General features: G+C 41.7%; 2 protein-coding genes across 5 annotated transcripts; one reads left to right on the top strand and one right to left on the bottom strand.

Moving 5' to 3' along the window:
• Positions 1 to 231: 231 nt before the first annotated feature.
• Positions 232 to 5,767, top strand: atf5a (activating transcription factor 5a). The gene is made up of 4 exons (XM_031760078.2): positions 232 to 349; positions 1,282 to 1,530; positions 1,866 to 3,054; positions 3,141 to 5,767. Exons 2-4 carry the CDS (start codon positions 1,389 to 1,391, stop codon positions 3,325 to 3,327), a joined length of 1,518 nt encoding a protein of 505 aa, XP_031615938.1. The 5' UTR covers positions 232 to 349; positions 1,282 to 1,388; the 3' UTR covers positions 3,328 to 5,767.
• Positions 5,768 to 5,849: 82 nt separating this feature from the next.
• stk36 (serine/threonine kinase 36 (fused homolog, Drosophila)) lies at positions 5,850 to 11,969 on the bottom strand. 4 transcript variants are annotated; one of them, XM_039618146.1, is made up of 20 exons: positions 11,504 to 11,966; positions 11,279 to 11,419; positions 11,107 to 11,184; positions 10,892 to 11,022; positions 10,566 to 10,815; positions 10,255 to 10,348; positions 9,968 to 10,155; positions 9,699 to 9,871; positions 9,518 to 9,623; positions 9,239 to 9,370; positions 8,976 to 9,152; positions 8,795 to 8,880; positions 8,615 to 8,678; positions 8,382 to 8,492; positions 8,220 to 8,294; positions 8,010 to 8,127; positions 7,792 to 7,918; positions 7,513 to 7,693; positions 6,364 to 7,290; positions 5,850 to 6,074 (listed from the first exon to the last, which is right to left on the bottom strand). In XM_039618146.1, the coding sequence occupies exons 1-20, from the start codon at positions 11,585 to 11,587 to the stop codon at positions 5,955 to 5,957; spliced, it is 3,363 nt and encodes a 1,120-aa protein (XP_039474080.1). In that variant the 5' UTR covers positions 11,588 to 11,966; the 3' UTR covers positions 5,850 to 5,954. The 4 variants fall into 4 exon arrangements, with proteins under 4 accessions (XP_039474080.1, XP_039474081.1, XP_039474079.1 ...); XM_039618147.1 differs by having other exon boundaries at positions 8,795 to 8,877; XM_039618145.1 differs by having other exon boundaries at positions 8,795 to 8,886; positions 11,504 to 11,965.
• Positions 11,970 to 12,556: the final 587 nt, after the last annotated feature.

Here is a 12,556-nt window from a genome sequence, read left to right as displayed (position 1 = left end):
TAGCTCAATACTTTTTTAAAAGTGTGGGCAGCGAGAGTGTGGGACGTCCTTCGGTGAGCCGCGGAGGGAGGGGCGGAGGGATCTGCACGCTCGGAGGAGCCTGGTTTACCCCGGTGACGCAGTCGGTTGCTAGGTGTGAATGAAGTGATGCTTTGTCACAATTAAGCTGCTCCTCAGTTTACAGGTCGACCACAACAAAGCAGCATCTCTCTGTTTGCCTTGTCCAGGATATTCCGAGCTGAAATATGGCTCTTTAATCCTTTGCTAAGTTGTTGGACCCGAAAAGTCGTCGTGCTTTGCTTTAGCAACGCACCCCCAAGTGCTCTACAATTTTTTCTGCAAGAATGGAGTAAGTGAAAGTCTCTCTACAGCTGTTTTGTTGGTGCTGCTGCTGTTGTTGTTGTTGTTATCATTTTGGTGTAAAGTGGCTACATCTTGTTTGGCTTCTTCGCTTTAAATTAACCTTTTTGACAAATTCAAATTTTTTATGTTTCTTTCTTTCTTTCTTTCTTTTTTAAACTACGATCACTCCTGGAGTTTGACTGATTATGGTTGCTTTGTGGTCAGATTTAGTTTGATTTTAATTGATTTTTCCTCTACTCTAAATGTATTGCCTTCAGTCTGTGCACTAACTGGAGATACATCACGTCTGTCACTTCCAGCGTTTAATCTTTCAATGTTTAATTTAGCTCTCATTGCTATAATCGAGTCCAATCTGTTTAAGTGATTAAAAAAAAAGAAGAAGTGGTAATTAATTTTAAAAGGAACATGCGATTGAAAGCAGCTCATCAGCATTAATCCTCTTTGACCAGCAGGGCAGCTCACTTACAGAGAGGAGAGGTAGCTCTTGTGGTGCTTCTTGTCAACAGTTGGGCCCTTGACAGCGTCACTGGGTCCCACGTGTTTTGAGGACGTCAGGTTAATTTTGCTTTGAGCCAGATTAAAGCCCACAGGACACTGCTCCCACTTTTCTATCACCCACTGTGTCACGTCTGAGGCTTGGTTTTGGGAATAATGTACTTTTCTGCTTTTCAGTATTTGGTATTTACTGTAAAACCTTTTTGTTTAAAAGATGAAAAAGTGTATTTGTGTGAAAATGAGTTAAGTGAGGACCTGAAAGGGATTTCTTCGTTGTTGCCTCTCATTAAAACCATGCAGAGAAACTTGCAGAGGGCAGCACAGACAGACTCCCATCTCATGATCCCCATTAGTCGACTGAGTACGCCGTATCTTTCTCAGACATATCTGATCCCCCTTTTTTTCTCTCTGCTTACCCTCTAGGTTTCATTATGCTCACCCAGACCTGCTCACTGTGGCCCATCTCTCAGACCCTGCTTGCTCTCAGCATATGCTTGGACTTGGACTGAATCAAAGCACCAACAGACAAAATGATGGCAACATCAGCGCCTGTTTGGAAGACTCTTCGTGTCTGCCCGGCAGACCCCCTCGCTCTCTCTCACCCACAGGCTAACCACAGCCAATCACAGGGGTGCAGGGGGGAGGTGTCAGAGGAGAGTCAGCACTTAATTGGTGAGTTGCAGCGTGTACGCTTTTTTATATTTTTCCCCATTTCAGGTGGGCTCGGCACTGCAGCACATTCGTCCTTCTTGAGCAGTAAGTAATAAACTAGCTACGTCTGTTATATTAAAACGCTGCAACTTTATTGGCAAAAAAAAAAAATCTGATTTGCCTTTTTTATTATTATTATAAATCTGATTGTTATTTTGGGAAACTGCTACGTGCACGGATGGATTTTTATTTTTTTTTTGCATGAACGTTATTTTTTTATTTTATTTTTTTAGCAGCATTATTTCCCTCCGACAAACAGCTTGTAACCGATGCAGTTTTTTCCCCCTCCTCAATAGGTGATGGTCACACTGACTGGATGACGGAAGAAGTGGATTTCTCCTCGTACCTCCCAAACCCTCCTTCCCCTCCCTCCTCTACTAATGCCTCCCTTCCCCCTTCACCCCTTCAGAATGATATCCAGGTGCCCTCTGACTTGGAGGTCATGACCTCTCTGCTGCAAGAGGAACTCGCCCAACTAGAGGACTACTTCCTGTCTGAGCCACTGCCCGAGAAAGGGCCAAGGCTGGGAAAATGCGACAGGGGTCCACTGCCTGCGGGTCCTCCGCCATTCACTCAGCTGCCATACGCATCATACGCTACATCCAACCAATCGGAATCCAGCCCACTTCTTGTTACCTTGGCAACCGGAGAACTGGACCTGCTCAGCATCTGTGGCGGGCCCATTGGGCGCTCCAAAATTCCAAGACACGCCCCATATAGCTGCAGTCGACCCAGTGGGTGTGGTAGGAAAAGAGTTCCTGATGGTGCGAGGTTCAGCGAAGGCTATGACAGCAGTTTGTTGAGTTCCAAAGGAAGTAACTCAGGTAACTCAGCTGTGAACCTTACAGGTAATTATGGCTGTGTAGAGGACGACCAGGTGGTAGGGAAAAGCTACTGCTTGGGTAGTGCGGTTGAGCTCAGACGATGTGCCGTTATACCAAAAGAAGAGAAAAATTGCTGTTTCACTCAAGACATGATAGGCGGTGGGAAGATTGTTGGTGGTGGGTTTGGCTTTGGTGGATCATTGGAGGTCCCCCATAAGAAAGAGGATCTGTTGATGTATAGCATGAGGGAAGTCAGCGGAGGTGCTGGTAATGGTGATGTGCTGAACAGTATCAAAACTAGTGTGGAGGTGACAAAAGCCAGCGTTTCTTGGAAAGCTGAGAGCAGCGAAGGTTGTTATCTTCCAACGACAGCACAGTCTGAGGCCTATCATAGCTTCTTGGGCAACATCAACGAGCAGGTGAAAACAGAGAGTCTACAGATAGCTCAGCATGATCTACACTGTAATTTCCTTGAGGATCAGGGCCCAGAGTGTCTTTTAATGGCTAGGGATAGTTTGAACCTGGACTCTTCGGGGCACAGACAAGCATGTCGGCTGAAGGAAGACCACTGTGCAATGAAATACGAAGTGGACATCATTCCAGGCGAAGGCGGGGAGCGCAAACAAAAGAAGAGAGATCAGAACAAAACTGCCGCTCACAGGTGAGATTCTTCTCGATGAAATGTCAATGTTATCAAAATTTCACGAGTTTACATTTTCACAGAGTCTTCGTTTTTGGTCGATGCAGGTATCGCCAGCGAAAAAGGGCGGAGCTCGATTCTTTGGAGGAACAACTGCACTGCCTTGAAGGGAGGAACCGGGAGCTCCGGGACAAAGCAGAGTCCGTAGAACGTGAAATCCAGTACGTTAAAGACCTGCTGATTGAAGTTTACAAGGCCCGTAGCCAAAGGCTTAAGCAGGACACAACAGCGTAACACCAAGCTTCTGCGAGTACACTTAGAGAGAGCGTAACAGGGAGAATCAGGAGCTCTTTCTGTCTTTAAGTTTGTCCTGAATCAAATGTTAAATTTTTCTTTTTTTTTCTGTAGCGAGGGGTTAAAAGCATGCTTTGCTAATATGAAATATTTTTTACATTTTAAATCAACACTATCCAATGCTTCCATCGCTTTCGTACTCAAATCACTTGAGCCGGCACTGTGGCATAGCAATGCTTTAAAATGACAATCATTTTCAATAGCTCTCGCACTTCGTGAATCTACTATTGAAATAAGGTAATTTCAGAAGTAATGTAACTCATTATGCAGGTTTTATATTTGTAATAGCCTTACGTTAAAATTGATGTCAGCAATAGAAACTCATGTTTGTTTGGGTATTTTTTTCTTTAAAAAAAAATTATTTTCATGCTCAGTCGCTGAATCACCCTTATCACTAGTTAGTGGTGAAATGCGTTGTTGGGTGTTAACATTTCAGTGTGGACACATATTTCAAATCAACTGCGTGTATGCAACAGCAAAAACTGTAATTGGCATTAATACTAAAATTATTAGAACTGACCTTGAATGTCCTTTGACTTTTACAATTGCAGAAAGAGCGGCTAACGTACAAAAGAGTTGTGAAACTTTATTGTGTATTTTTTTTGTTTGTTTTTCTGTAAAACCTTCGATTTGCTTCCAGTTTATTTCAGTCAATAACAGAATTATTTTATTCGTATGTTTAGAGTATTTTAGCCAGCTTTGTTGGAAACATTACTTTGTCTTCTGTATTTACATTTGTTTAATTTTCATCCCTTTAAATGTAACAAATATAACCTTTGCTATCTTTCTTTTAGCAATGGCTTCAAATAATGTCTGCGTTATGCATTCTGTGACCAAAACATTTTTTTTCATATTATTTTTTAAATGTGTAACATTTTATCATGTGGTGGCAGTAAGATATTCTTCCCTCGCATTTTGCAAAATGTACAATCTGTTTTGCAGCTCAGGACACACGTTAATCCACCGGTTCTACAAACATCAGTAGATAATCATGGGAGGAGATTACAGACTTGAAGCTTGCAGGTTTTCCTCATGTAAAACTGTTTTTTCCGCCCAATGTGTACAAATATTGTAACTAGTATCATTCTAGCAGCCTTCCTCTGCATGCCTTTGCATAAATGTACTCTCTGTCTCTCTGGAATAGAAAATTTAGGGTTTCAGAAACAATTCTCTCTCTAAACTGCTTGTTAAAGCAATAAGTTTTATAGGCCTCTGGCTGATCTGCACTAATTTGTAACAACTTTTGTATGTTCAGGGAGTGGAGTGTGTTTACCTTTTCTTTCTATAAAATTAACTGGGAAAAAAATCCTAATTTTGTTGTTTCTTAAAGCTTTTGCAGCTTTAGCTTTGGTGTAAGAGTTCTCAATTCTTTTTTGTTCATATAAGCAAATAATCATTGTTACTGTCATTTGCTCCATGCTTATACCAAGGATAGTTTTTTTTCTATGCATATTTATTTCAAGACAATCTTGAATATAACAGCGAAATTATCGTAATTATTTATGGGGTTTATTTGGTGCTTTCCCCCCCCCTTTTTTTTAGCCCCCAGCGGTGTACTATCAATTCCGATGGTTAAACCAAAAGTGTGTACTAACAGCACATTTAGCGCGTTGTGTTTTTAAGGTAATTTAATCATAGATACAAATTAACTTCGTCTGATGTCAATCTTTTTGCTTTAAAAAAAATAAAGTGTATCATCAACTTGGCCCGCTGTGCTTTTTGTTTTTGGTGCTTTTACTGGGATTTATTTTTATTTTTTATCTGAGTTATCCGAAGTACAATCTGCGGCCTGAGCGTGAAAATAAGTCCTTGCTTTTTGGATTTAATAAATTCGCAGGGTTTTCATTTTATTTTACTTTATTATTATATTTTTTCAAGGCAAATCACAGTAAATCCCGGTCAGGGCCCGACGGACACTGACAAGCGCTTCTTTTCTCACCCAGCCCCGCCGAGCAGACAGCTGACAGACGGTTATACAGAGAGGACTGAAAACTTTCATGGGTATCGATCTCTTCTGGTTTAGTCGATACAACATTTAACATAAAACAACATAAAAACGCTTTCGACGTCCAATCCTCGAAAATTCGGCTTCGTTTTTTTCTACTTTATTTAGCCCAAATTCACAGACTTCTAGAAGACCTCGAAGGGCTTTGAAATGCGAAAGCCTCTAAATTCACATGTTGATCTGCATATGGAAAAATATCGCCTTAAAAATCCATCAACAACATTCGCTACACCTAAAGAAAAGCTTTTCAAAAATCGACAGCACGCTGCGGTGCCTGTAGAAATACTCATAACTCAGAAATGAATTAAACTCCTCATTCGCCACTTTTATACAGACTGAATTATTGTTATGACAATTTTATCGATGAAAAAGAAAACCTACCGTGATTTTTAAGAAGTTACATCGTTTCCTTTTCTCATACATTTAGAACAGCTCGCTGTCATGAACTGAGACGTTAAACAGTAAAAACAGTTTTATTTTGATTCATAAACGGGGAAACTGTCGTTCTCTAACATGGCTTCAGACAAATATGTTGTTGTAAAGTTAAACAGGGAGCAGGTTTTTAAGCTGCTGACTCTTCTGGTGGAGTCAGCTGTCCAATGAGCCGCTGATAGTCACACTGTGGAGGAGCATGGTGTGAAGCCTGATCAAGCTTCTTACTGGCATCAAGAGACATCAGGACCTTTGAATGAATACAAAAAAAAGCAATAATCTAAATAAATCAATAAATGTGTGATTCAAAGTGTGTTACTGACTTGTGAAAGATTAAACAGTGAACAAATTTATCTAAAGGACAGAACAAGCTCTGAGCGTAAGAGCACAGCTTTAAATTCAATACCAGGAGGTGTGAACTGTTTTCTGCTTTTCTAATTAAAAAGTCAAATGTAACTTTTTCAAAAGCACCAAATTCTCTAAACAGAGATTGTCTTATTGTAATGTGAGCATGTGGCCTGCTGTGACCTGCTCGTTACCTGACGCATGGCATCCTGCTGGCTGTACAGGTATAAAGATCCTATGGCAGCTTTTCTCACTGCACTATGGGAATCTGTGCATGCAGTTCTTAGAAGTAAGCCGGGCACATTTTCCTCCAGCAACAAGGATACGGCTCCATCAACATTTAGCAGGTTTCCCAGGGCGGCGCAGCAGTGACGACGTGTGAGGGCATCAGGATCACAGATTAGAGATACCAGCATTGCCACGGTCCTCCTGGCTTCATGTGTCCACCTCCTCTCCACCTCCTCCATTCTCTGCTCTCTTATTGTTTCCAAATCACTTGCTGCCTCAATATCTGAATACCTCTGTTTATTTTGATGCTTTCCTGTGCAGCATCTCCCTCTATATATCCCCTTCTCATTGGATCTATCCATATGCAGCCCAGCTGCAATACACCCTAACCAGTTCCCAACTGCCCGGCAAGCAACCTGCCGGACAGGCACGCAAGAATCATTAAGACAGTTTATCATGGCTTTGAAAATGTCAGGTTGGAGGGTGTGTTGTGTGAGAGGCCTGAATGGATCCAAATTTCCTAAAAATCTACACGTGGCAGCCCTGATCTGCTCATTCGAGTGAGCCAGTGCATGTTGCAGCACTGAGGTTTCTACATAAAGCTGAAAGGGACAGGAGGGACAACGGGCTATGCAAGACAATAGAGTGAGGAGCTCCAGAGCAGCTTCCCACAGAATTTCCAACTGCAGGAGTTTGAGGAGCAGAGAGCTGGCAGTTCTGGTTGGACGACTCTGACGGCTGGAGGCAGGGAGCTGGTCATCCCAGGATGGCGAGAAAAAGCAAGAAGCTGCTTTTGTGAGGTGGTCAATTGAGTGGGGGGGATCACACAGGAGCAAGCGGCTCAGAAGGGAAAGAGGCAGCTCCAGTAGCTGAAGAGGAAGGGTTTGAATTACCTGCCAAAGCACAAAAAGAAAATTCCTAAAATCACACAGACAACTCGTCATACATCAAACAGGCAACAACAAACAACAACACTGCTCTCAAAAAAGTACAGACACATCCAGGTGTACAGTACTGCATGCCAGACACAAAACTAGTGCAAGAATTATCCTGTGTTGCATCAGAGAATTATGTTTGTCGGCGAGGTCTTTATTGGAGCAAAATAAGGCCCTAACCTGCAGGAGGCTTGTAACAATACCACAGCTGTCATACAACTGGAGAACCGTGGACATGGTGTGTGGAGGCAGGTCCAGGGCGAATGGAAAACATAACAAGTGGCAGCTCAGTGTGGATAAAGTGTTGTGACTCAGATCCAACCTGGGTCTCCCAGGATTGCCCTTGGCAAACAAATGAAGACTGTAGGGTATAAAAGATGCTACTGTTAGCTCCTGGCATTGTAGCTGACTTGTAATACAAATTCAAATGTAGTTTAATTAAAACATCTCAACACTAACCACTCGGTGCCCAACAGGCGGCCGAGAGCGTACACACATTCTGATCCAACATCACAAAACAGAGGAATGCACAAACGTGGATCTTTGGTGAAGACAAACAGCAAAGCAGAGAGCAAGAAATACAGCCCTGTAACAGACACACACAAAGAAGCAAGGTTTGCTTTTTTCATTAGAAGTGTTTTAAAACGTCATGGGTTTCATAAGATGAGTATAATTACCATTTGCTGAACAGAAGTCAGAGTCTGATGTTGCACCTTCTAGGGAAGCACCGATCTTTTTCCACAGATTCAGAAAGAAAACTGGATTTAAACCCGAGGGCAAAGGGCCATTCTCATGCTGTTTAAACAAGAAAGCACAGACATTTAGTACAGATACATTGCTAATATCCACTCATTTACATGTTAACCAAATTTCATCTGCAGTCTGACCTCATTAAGTGCATCTAGGAACAAAGACAGCAGGCCATCACAGAGTCCCCAACCAGAGGGTGGAGAAATGTGGGGCTGATAATGTAGAAAAATAAATGGTTCACACATTTTCAGATCCCTTTAAGCTTTCATATTACTGCCAGGTTTACATGAGCTCAGTACCTCACATGGGTCCAAGACCAGAGTTTTCAGCAAGCATATTAGATGCTCCACATCAACTTCGACATCAACATTGTGTTGTGTGAAGAGAGACAAAACACAAGCAGCCAGAGGCTGAAAGACAGATAATCAAGTGTTTCACACAACAGACCAGCTCAATGCATATCAAAAAGCTACAGACACAGAATATTATATGTAAAACATGCTGAACATGGATAATGTCAGTGGGTACTCACGACCAGACGACTGAGATTTGGTTGACTAAGAATTGTTTTGAAGGACTTGGTGAACTCTTCCAGGCTAAAGTGTGAGAAGCAGATGGTGAGCTGCTATAGTTGGAATCTCGTGTGTAAGCACTGAGTATTTCACAAACAAACAAAATCAGCTTCAGCGAGGAACAAAAAAAAGACTCTAACCTTTGTTCTTGTTCCACCCAGGCACAGTTCTTCTCCCAGTAGATCAGGACCACTGTGATCATTTCTTGAAGGACAGGGATACTCTGCTGGTGCTGAACAGGTTACAAAGTACAAAATAAGTGAGAGACAGTGTTGCAGGATCAATTCATTGTGAAACACTGTTTCAATCCAGAGTAGCAACCTTAATGAAATCTGAGCTGTCTACAGTATCCTGGATCAGGCCAAAGAGGACGCGGGGTAGTCCAAGTTCAAGGCCAACATGATTCAACTTCTCAACCTCGGCCATCACTAGCAGATTATGTAGGACCCTCATTGGTTGCTGAATCTGCTGAACTTCTTTTACCACGCCCCCTTTTAGCTGTCCAAACAAAGAAAAAAAGGAGTAGATGCAAAACTGTTTTGAAGAAGAAAAAATTCACGCCGAGTGAAACGCTGAAACATTACCTGAGCTTTAAATGCCTGGATCTTGGATTTAATTTGAGATATAATTATGCTGTAATCTAATATCTCTCTCGTTTGTCTGCTGGGATCGGATAGTTCGGCCAGATTCTCCCAGTATTCCTTGTTGTTTACATCCTGAAAGAACAAGAAATGACTGAGTGTCAGGTATATATTAATTTAAGAAAGCAAGTTTGGGTTTTTTTGTGTTATCGAAGCAGATCCTCTACTGACAGAGAATATGTAAATAATTTCTAATGAGTGGAAAAGGCAGCTGTCTCTGACCTGCAATTGCAGTGAGGTGTGGCTTTCCTCCCTGCATCTCCGCACAAGTCGCGGCCCGATCTCTATAGAGGGAAATTCCCGTTCGTAGTCTATGCTTATCTGACCCCTGTAGAGAAAGGAACTATAAACACATTTGTTTAAAATAGCATAACTCATCGTTACTTTGAACCTTCATTAACACCTGTGCTTTGATGTTGAGCTAGCTTGAATCTTCGGTCCGAGGCTTTGATTAGCAGCCATCATATCCAGCTGACCCGAGGTAACAGAAACATTGTCACGGGAGGGCTTGGGATTGCACACTCTAGGGGACATTGCTGCTGCCATCGCACCATTTTCCCTTCCATCCTTATTTTTCTGTCAGTGCACACAATAGAGGTTTAGGGCCCTCCGCTGATCTCACCATACAAACTTTTACAAATAATAAAATAATCATAATTACTGATTACTTACTTTGTCACTGTCACTTCCTGGTGGTTTCCTCTTATTACAGTTTTCTGTTTGTTCCCTGACCTTTCGCAGCAATCTGCTTTCTGCAGAAGCTGGTACAGTCTTCTCTGCCACTTGCTGGAGTTTCAACGCCAGCGTGTCAGGGCTGGGTGTGACAGTCAAGGGCCTGGACACATTTGTGGCTGGCAAAACTGCAAACACATCACATGGGAATAAAATCATGAATGTCAGACATGAGAATGTGTCATTTACATTTGAAAGCTTTCTACTTCAGGAGTTTTAATAATCACCTAGAACACCATCAGCAACAAAGGGATGGTACAAGAGGTCAGGCCATGACAACCGTTTCTGGGGGTCTTTGGTCAACAAGCCTTTCAGGAAGCTCTGCAAAGAAATCATCGGATAGTAATAATATAGAAGACTGTGCATTAGGAAACAATTTGTGTTAGATTTGTCTCCAATAAACCCTTCAAGGGACTCATAATTGCAACATAATCTTTTACAGGCTTAACATTTTCCAGCTAGCCTTGCTAGGATATATTGAAGATTTTGGCTTCAATCTAATATAACATAAGGTGAGTAAAGTGTAGCTTTACTGTACCGTGCAAGTGCTGCTCATGGTGTCTGGCCATTTCACTTGGTCTTTCACAATGAGTTGCACTAGCTTGAAGATGGAGTTGGTGTAGAACGGAGGCGCCCCCGTGTGGAGTTCATAAAGGATGCATCCCAAAGACCAGAGATCAGCAGTGTGGTCATATGGTTTCTCCTCCACCAGCTCAGGGGACATGTACAGCGGCGTTCCCTTGATAGAAGTCAGCACTAAGGTGGAGACGCTCATCGCTCTGGCAAACCTACAGCAAGATTGCATCATGTCATTTATTCTTTTAGAAACGATTGAAACTTTTTTCTTTACAACTATCAACATACCCAAAGTCACAGAGCTTCACCACACCGCTTTTTTCTAGCAGGATGTTTTGGGGTTTCATGTCACGGTGAAGAATGCGATGGGAATGTAAATAGTACAGAGCAGAGACCAGCTGGCAGGCAATCTCACGGACCTTGAAAGAAGGGAAGGATCGTTTAATAACGTAACATTAAATAAAGCTTCACATCTGATGCAATTGTGTAAAAACAGTGAAAACCTGGCTCTCTGGTAAGTTTCCATCATCCTCAAGGATCTGGAACAACTGGCCCTCTGCGTACTCAGTGACAATCACAACCTGTCATTAACATATATAGGGGGTTATAATGATCATGGGATTATGTAAAGATAATAGCGACTTATTTGAGAGTTTTGAGAAAATGGGAGAATACCTCAGTTTCAGTCTCAAAACTGTCAAAGAGCTGGACAATATTGGGATGCCGAAGGTCCCTCATAATTTCAATTTCCCTTTTGAGACTTCGTAGCTGGTTTTCAGAGCGACCCAGCTTTGGCATGAACTTAAGAGCCACCACCTCATGGGACAAAGATGAAGAGACGATGTGAAGCAGTGTCGTTAAACAAACAGGAAACTAAACTGTGCTCCTGTAGATGCTTACCATGCCACTACCCTTTCTCCTTCCCTTGTAAACCCGTCCAAATGAGCCCTCTCCCACCAGCGACAAGACGTGATACGAGTTCATTTCGGCGGCAGCTGGTTCGTTAGAGCCAAAAAATCCCCGTAACTTTCAAACTGTGACCATTGGTAAATTATTGCTCTTATTAAAATAGACGCTTGGATATAAAATTTTTCACTTTTTAACTTTAAAACTCACAACTTATGACGGGTAGCAGAGGTTACTCTTCAGTAGTGTTTTTTTTTTCGGTGTGCAGGGTGTCAACGAATAGCACAGACGATTGCCAGTTTAGCTGCCGATTCAAAAAAGTGACGCAGAACATATAACAAAGTGTGATAAGTCGTCCGTATACACCCAGTATTCAAATATGCGACTTTTTTTTCGCTTATTTTAACAGCAAACGTGGTTTTCAACTGTTTTAACGATAGAATGCCAAAATCAAGACCGGCTTTTGTGCGGACAACTTAAAAGCAGGGGTCCTCAGTCTAGCAACGGCAGCTGCGTTCATAGCAACCACGTCGCAAACTGAGCTGAACCTTAAATAAAACCCTAACCCTTCCCTAGAGTATTATTACTATTTTTCACCCGTGTTGGTACCATAGTAGAAACTTTATACCACAAATTATTATAAATATATAATAAATCCTTATGGTTGAGCGTAAAGTCTGTCTGTAGATGCAAAGCTAATAGTAGACCAAAGTCACAATCATCATATTTACTACTACAGACGGATGAGATGAAGATTTCCACAGACTTTTACACGACAACACACAAAACTATTAATGATATTTAAGCTGTTAAATACGTGTATAAAGAGCACCGTTACTTCTTTTATCTACGTTTGACTAACAAAACTGAATTACATTAACTTTAGCTGCACTGTTTATATTAGAGCTCTGTGAGGTGTGTATAACGCATATAAAATGTATAATAGTAGGCTACAAAATATGTCTCACATAACAACTTTAATTCAAATGCTGATGCTTTTTGCAAATAAGATTTTAATCCGTAAAGAAATAATAAAGAACTATCATT

This window comes from Oreochromis aureus, linkage group 10 (assembly GCF_013358895.1).
Source record: "Oreochromis aureus strain Israel breed Guangdong linkage group 10, ZZ_aureus, whole genome shotgun sequence".
NCBI lineage: Eukaryota > Metazoa > Chordata > Actinopteri > Cichliformes > Cichlidae > Oreochromis > Oreochromis aureus.
The sequence above is the reverse complement of the archived record's forward strand: the minus strand, read 5'-3'. Positions and strand labels throughout refer to the sequence as shown.

Coding starts and splice junctions, on each gene's coding strand:
- atf5a (XM_031760078.2), top strand. CDS start 1,389: ATGATGGCAACATCAGCGCCTGTTTGGAAGACTCTTCGTGTCTGCCCG. Junction 1,531..1,865: donor GGAGAGTCAGCACTTAATTG/GTGAGTTGCAGC, acceptor CCTCCTCAATAG/GTGATGGTCACACTGACTGG. Junction 3,055..3,140: donor AACAAAACTGCCGCTCACAG/GTGAGATTCTTC, acceptor TGGTCGATGCAG/GTATCGCCAGCGAAAAAGGG.
- stk36 (XM_039618145.1), bottom strand. CDS start 11,587: ATGAACTCGTATCACGTCTTGTCGCTGGTGGGAGAGGGCTCATTTGGA. Junction 11,185..11,278: donor GTTTTGAGACTGAAACTGAG/GTATTCTCCCAT, acceptor TGTTAATGACAG/GTTGTGATTGTCACTGAGTA. Junction 11,023..11,106: donor GAAACTTACCAGAGAGCCAG/GTTTTCACTGTT, acceptor CCTTCTTTCAAG/GTCCGTGAGATTGCCTGCCA.